The sequence below is a fragment of the Saprolegnia diclina genome (assembly GCF_000281045.1).
Source record: "Saprolegnia diclina VS20 unplaced genomic scaffold supercont1.164, whole genome shotgun sequence".
Lineage (NCBI taxonomy): Eukaryota > Oomycota > Saprolegniomycetes > Saprolegniales > Saprolegniaceae > Saprolegnia > Saprolegnia diclina.
Genome location: NW_008246231.1, coordinates 21,897 through 28,280, shown reverse-complemented (window position 1 = coordinate 28,280; position 6,384 = coordinate 21,897). Strand labels below are relative to the sequence as shown.

Sequence of the window (6,384 nt, the reverse complement as noted above, 5' to 3'; positions counted from 1 at the left end):
CATCCAAGGAAATGAGAGCCTCTCTCAGCAGAACGGGTGGCAACCCGGTGCTGTCAGCAGAACACTGCGAATGTTTAAGGGAAAATGTATCATCATAGCGCACACATGCAGAATACAGAATACAAAATCGAGAGAGTGCAGTACGTACCATGGTGCGATCTGTGTTGAGAAACACCGATAAGCTTCTTACGTCAAGGGTGTCGTGGAGAACACGACATGAGTGATCCCCGTTGGGTTAACCCACTGGCTGCCGCACGACGTCGACGTTGCCAGGGGCCAATTGCATAACTGTGGTATGACGATCAGACTTCCTTCATCAGCACGTGCTCCGGCACCGAAGTGCCATCTCCGCAGCGTCCAAAAGAAGCGGTCTGCCGTTATGGCCGGCACTTGCTGCCCTACGGTCCGGGGAATTTCCCCAAGCGTTCGCTTGCCATTGGCAGGCGGCTTGACTTCGCAATTCTAAATCGTGTTCTGAGCTCCAAGGGCAAACTCGCAAATTTGCGGGGTGGCATCCCACCATTCATTTCACCCGTCAAAAGCTCGATTACATATACATACAAACACCAAGTAGTAAGCATACTTTTTAGTCCAAAACCAAATCGACACTTTGACGCCATCGGTTTCGCGCCCATTGATTGGCTGCTGAAATAGATCGCGATCTCTTGGTGGTTGTATGCCATGGAATTTTCGAGAAATTCGATCTTGAGGAGGCGCGACGGGTGGCCACGACTGCCCACCGTTGCAGACGGTTGGCTGGCGCTCAGAAGAGTCTCATAGTACTTGGATCCGCTCTACTGGCGGTGCAGCGAGAAGCTGCCGCCATTGAACGCGCTACTGCTGTCGGTATCTCGACAGAGTAAAGGTATCGAAGCGGCGGCGATACGAGAGTAACCCGAGATAGCCCTCGTGAAGAGGTCGAGGTTGTCCATCAACGAGTGTTTGTATAGGAATGCGCACACTACAGTAGAGGGTCGCTCGGTAGAGCACACGCACACCGTAGATGTCGACAACACATCGCCGGTCACAGATGTGAAGCAGTCACTCCGTTGAGGCTTTGGAAGGGGCATGATCGGGACATTGTTGCATCGAGCTGCTTACCGAGCAGCCCTCGTAGCTTATGCTAGCCAAGACAGACATATCCGCGCATTGTTCAGTGAATTCACGAGTTGTGGCTCGCTACTAGACTACCGTAGACCGTGCGCGGGATGATACGACTAGACCCATGCATACTTTTCGTTGCTAACCCATTCGAGCGTCGCTTCGGTCGCGTCCGGAAGCGTTTGCACGAGAAGCGACGAGAGCGAGTCCTCGCGCGCCGTGTTATTCAAGTGGCGGAGCTCTGTCGGGAGATCAGCATTCCAAATGGCAATCTCCTTGAGCTGCCACGCGGTCGCTTCCTTGGCCGCAAGCGAGAGAAAGGCCGACGCGTTCTCGGCTTGGACGTTCCAGTGCAGCACGACGAGCTGGTCGTCGCGAAAGTTGTGCGTCCATAGCACAGCGTCCGTGACTTTGCTGTTGGCGCCGACCTTGTAGCCGCCGAGCGACGTCGGGAGCGACGCCATTTGCTTGAGCGTTTTGGCATAAAAGTGGCTGCGCGCCGCGAACCACTCGATGCAGCTCGCCGTCACGACAAAGGCGCACTGGCCGGGCGCAAGCGACGCGTCCAGGAGGCGCTGGGACCCTTGGGCCGCGTGCAATAGCGCGGAATGCGAGTCGATCGAGTAGAGGACGGCCGAGGCTGGCGAGGCGGCTGGCGGCAATATCGCAGCCACTGGGATCGTTGCCTCGTCCGACCGATGCACGCGCCAGCCCTTTGTCGCATAGTACGTTGGGCCAATGTCCGAGTAGAGGTTTGAGAGCACGTAGCCCGTCGATGCGGCGCGGAGCCGCTCCACGACCAGTGCCAGCATCGTCGTCGCATAGCCCTTCTTGCGGTGCGCCACGGGCGTGTAGACGGACCCGATGCTAAAGCCATCGATGTAGACCTTGGGCGAGGCGGATGATGGGTAAATAACGCTCGGGCGGCGAAAGACTTCGACGTACGCGAGGATGTCGCGCGTGTCCGGGTCGGCCGCCGGCACGAGCACGTAGCCCGTGAGCGTCTCCTTGGCGAACGTCGTGTCGCGGAGCCGGGCCTCGCGCTTGAGGTACTGCTCCAGGCTCAGGTGTGGCGCACCCCACGAGCTGTACGTATGCACATCAGCTTCGTACAGTTGGTCCGCAGTCGCGACCTTGAGCACGAGGTCGCCGGTCGCCATCGTCTTCGCGTTGTGAGGATCTTGTCCGAACAGCGATGATGGCCATGGTATATCTTTTTAACCAATCCAAACGCGTCACGTGGCAGAACGCGATGCCATTCGCTGAAATCTCTCGCGTCCATTGCGAAATAGTGTGTCATTGTTCCAACGCCGTCCTTGCTCGGAGCCGCCGAGCCCGATGGAGTCTTTCGTCGTGCGTACACAGAGATCTATGACGCAGTGTATACATCGATGTCCTGCCTTCGCGGTGACCATGCCATGCATTAAGTGCGTGCGAGGAACCATGCCATGGAACGGCTCGCGGTAAATAGTGTGCGAAACGGTATCTTTCACGATGGCCAGCGCCAGCTCGGTGGCAGCGTACATAGCAGTACGCCCGCCATGGCCTCGCTGCTCCTACCTCGTGTGCTAGGCCACAGAGGTCCAAGATGAGGTGCAGCGCTTCTTTGCTGCGCTCTTTGCGTCCACGCAGCTACCGCCCAACCCATACCCGATGCTCCTGGACCACTTCCGGCGCCTCGAGCCGTCGCCAGCCATCGTGTCGACGAAGCGAGGACCAACGACGCCGGTGACAACGACCTCGAGCAGCCTCTCATTCGCATCACCGGCATCCAGCGGACAGTTTATCGCTCGCGCGCACGTGGCCGCGGTACGTCTTCCTCGACATTGGGGTCGCGCTATGGTCCTTGCTAGCGCCTCAATGTCGACGCGCTCGGACGCATTTATGCTGCGCTCGACGCGTCGCGCCTTGTCACACTGTACAAGACGACGACCGACGACGCCTACACAACGACGCTCTTCGTCGTGCTCGTGGGCCGTACCGTCTTTTCGGGTCCGCTGCAGCCCGTGCCCACATCGCTCGAGCTGCAGCAGGTGCTCCATTGCATCGAACGACACAACATATCTATACAATGTACTCATCTAGCACGTCGTCATCCAAGGCGAAAAGCTCGAGAAGGCCATCGCCATCTTCGTGGCGTGTCTCGCCAAGGACGTGGCCATGACCACCGCTGACAACGTACTACGATGACGCTGCACCGTCACATTCTCGCTTCCATCACGCATTAGGCTCTCACGCGTGGCCTTGTCGTCACGATTCCGGCGTACAAGTCGTCGGACAGGGCGACCGAGAAGGTTTGGACCAGTGAGATGGTCAGCGCCTCGCGCAGCGCCTTCTCAAGCGCAGTCAAAGCGGCTCTCATCGCGCGAGCGCGCATCTACATTTGCTTTTACGAGCTACCCAACGTACAACGCTGCAACACAAAAGACGCCGAGCAAACGTACGTAGGAACGCGGGTACCGGCGAATCACCAAAGACTACATATTGCATCATGATGCGACGACCACCGTCCGCTCGTTTTGTCAAGATGCAAGCATCGCACTTGACCAAGGTGCACAATATGACAGTTGCCAAGTATCGTAACGTGGGACAAGGCGTCTTCTTCCATCCGGACGCGCTGCGCGTGTACGTGGCGCGGCTCTGCAATGTGTACCCCGAGCGCCCCGAGCCAATTCGACGAGATCGCATCCTTCTAGCACATACAAAGCACAATGTGCTTGCGTGCTTGCAAGAGCTCCTGCTGCATGTGCTGTGGACGCCAGAGGCGCCAGCCCCCCACGTCCTCGAGAGCATTCTCGCTGTCACATGTCAACCGCTACTGACACAGCTCTGTCACATCGTCGAGTCGGTGCGACGCCTCTTGGAGGTTGGGTGGACCCTACTCCTACTAGCATGGGATTATGAATGTATGTAGGTTCTCACGCTGACAAAAGCCGTGCAGCATCTTGCTCCTATGCTACACGACATTGCAGCTAGCGTCTGGACTACCTTTCTGCAACAAAAGTGTTAAAACTTGGTTCTAGGTAAAAGCTCTCGCGACGAGCCGAGAGAGCTCCTTCTTGCCGCCGCTCCAAGCGTATTTGACAGAGCACGTGCTCCCGACGCTCGTTGATCTTCCCGAAGTCCGAGACGCAGCGTACTCGAGCGCCTATCCGCACTGGCACAGCAGCTTGTACAGCCTCCTCGGACTCGTCGACGGCGTTGCGTCGAGTCTGGCGCGGTACGATGACGTGGCAGCACGAAAGGTGAGGACATGGATCGTAGAGACATTATGCTGTCCGAACGCGGGGTCGACGCGCTGCAACTTGTTGACACGCTGCGTACATTGAGCCTATCGTCATTGCCTGCGGCCGCGGAGAAGGCGGCACCGACATCGTTCTTTGGGAAGAAGAAGAAGGCAGCGATCAGGCCTGCCCCTAGCCCAATTGTGGTGCCATCGTTCGGGTCGCCCGTCGACGCGCTGTGCGTCGATGTTGTTACCGAGACTGAGACTGCGCTCTCGCAAGGACGCTACCCGCGGGCAATCGCGACGCACGTCACACAGCTGCAATACGTGGTGCGCCATTCGATAGTATCAAGTCGATAGAAAACTGATACTATTGTGTAGGTCGACACGCGATTGGACGCCGCGCTTGAAACGACACTCGTGTCCATCATGTACGAGCAAACATTGGCGCCAAGGAGCATCTACCCCACGCTCGTCCAGCGTCTATGTCCTAAAGGCGCCTACTTTGTTTTGTTTCAAGCCAAAGTACTTTGCCTCTTCTTGATAGTACTGACGTTATGCTTGGTATCGTCGATAGGGACCGGAGTTGCCGGCGGCAATGCCATTGTTTCGTATTGCGCCACAGCTGGCGACAGACGACCCGATGACCGTCCAGTTTATCGACGACCCGGCACCCATGGCGGGCACCGGTGTTGCGCTTGCCCTCGCGCCGGCACTTGTCGCCGCGACGTGGGCCTGGCTCACGACGGCGCCGACATTTCTTGGCATAGAGTACACGGTTCCTTCGACACTATTCTCTCTCACTGTACGTGGCGGCTTTGTGTCGGATACTAAGAACTCTGTAGTCGACGGCTGCGCTGCAAGCCGACGCGACGTGGCTGGTATGTATCAATCTTTCAACTTGACGTTTACTTTGAAGCGTAGTGGTCGCACGGATGCGTGGTGTCGTTCATTGAGCACATTGTGATCGAGAGTGTTCAGAGCAACAATGCGTCGACCAAAGCCATCGAGCTCTTCAGCGATGCAGTGCTGCAAGACGTCCTTCGTCTCGTGGCGCGGTCGGGTAGTTACCTAAACCAACATAGGACAATCTGTCTATGACTACGGACGTAGACGTGCTTGTCGTCGCCTTGGCCATCGGCGACAGCAAGATCCTCGGCCCCAAAGCCGTCCAGAGTCAGCGCGATCTCACGCGGCACTGGGTCGAAAAGGCAGTGCGGGCGCTCCATCCAATCGAGCTCTCGCTCCTTGTGGACGCGCGCGTTGTCCGCAAGTCGTACCTTCTGCACGTGGCCAAAGCGGCGACACCGCTGCAGGCGTACACGACACAGCCACTCGCGTTATCGCAGGTCTTTACCACCTTGGTATCACCTCCCTATCGGTGTTGGCTTAAGACCTCACACACCGTGCAGGCGGACGCCCAACGGGTGCTCAATTCGACGCCTCGCGAGTCCGAGCCGTTGAGAGCCCCGAGTCGCCTCGAGGCTTGGACAGCCATGTACACGGCTAGCGCCAAGGCGCCGACTGTGGCCGATTGCATCCGCCGATGTCTTTGCTCGTCGGTGGCGACGTTCGTAGCCGCGGTAGGACGCGCCTTGGCGGAAGGATGCCGAGTGTGTCGTAGGAGCGCCGGCTCGAGGCGCTGGTCGCTTTGGCAATTTACCGCACGAGCGACGCCTTGCTGCACTTGCGCCGCCTTGCAAGCGCGTGGCTGGGCGACGATCTTGGTGTCGCGTTGAGCGCTCCGTATTTGGCTACGTACGTGCAACCCTGGGCAGCAGCGTACGAAGACCTCGTCAGTGCGCTGCAAGCCAACGAGATGAGTGACGACGTCGTGTCACGACTGCAAACGCTGCGCGGCGTGCTCTTGTTTGTGTCGCTGCAGTGGCAGAGTGCAGTGGACGGCGCGATCACCGAGGCGACAGCCCGCAGCGCATCGAAAATCAAGAGCTAGTCGGTTATCTATCTATCTATCTATCTATCTATCTATCTATCTATCTATCTATCTATCTATCTATCTATCTATCTATCTATCTATCTATCTATCTATCTATCTA

General features: G+C 57.6%; 2 protein-coding genes across 2 annotated transcripts; one reads left to right on the top strand and one right to left on the bottom strand.

Moving 5' to 3' along the window:
• Positions 1-1,041: 1,041 nt before the first annotated feature.
• SDRG_16940 (hypothetical protein) lies at positions 1,042-2,305 on the bottom strand. The gene has a single exon (XM_008623166.1). It carries the CDS (start codon positions 2,259-2,261, stop codon positions 1,218-1,220), a length of 1,044 nt encoding a protein of 347 aa, XP_008621388.1. The 5' UTR covers positions 2,262-2,305; the 3' UTR covers positions 1,042-1,217.
• A 290-nt stretch (positions 2,306-2,595) lies between these two features.
• Positions 2,596-6,339, top strand: SDRG_16939 (hypothetical protein; the record flags this gene model as incomplete). Its single annotated transcript, XM_008623165.1, has 17 exons — positions 2,596-2,631; positions 2,674-2,910; positions 2,955-3,134; positions 3,187-3,279; positions 3,330-3,506; positions 3,550-3,652; positions 3,696-3,967; positions 4,016-4,078; positions 4,125-4,321; positions 4,366-4,657; positions 4,709-4,852; positions 4,905-5,105; positions 5,173-5,208; positions 5,252-5,390; positions 5,441-5,691; positions 5,740-5,910; positions 5,952-6,339. The coding sequence occupies 17 exons, from the start codon at positions 2,596-2,598 to the stop codon at positions 6,279-6,281; spliced, it is 2,922 nt and encodes a 973-aa protein (XP_008621387.1). The 3' UTR covers positions 6,282-6,339.
• Positions 6,340-6,384: the final 45 nt, after the last annotated feature.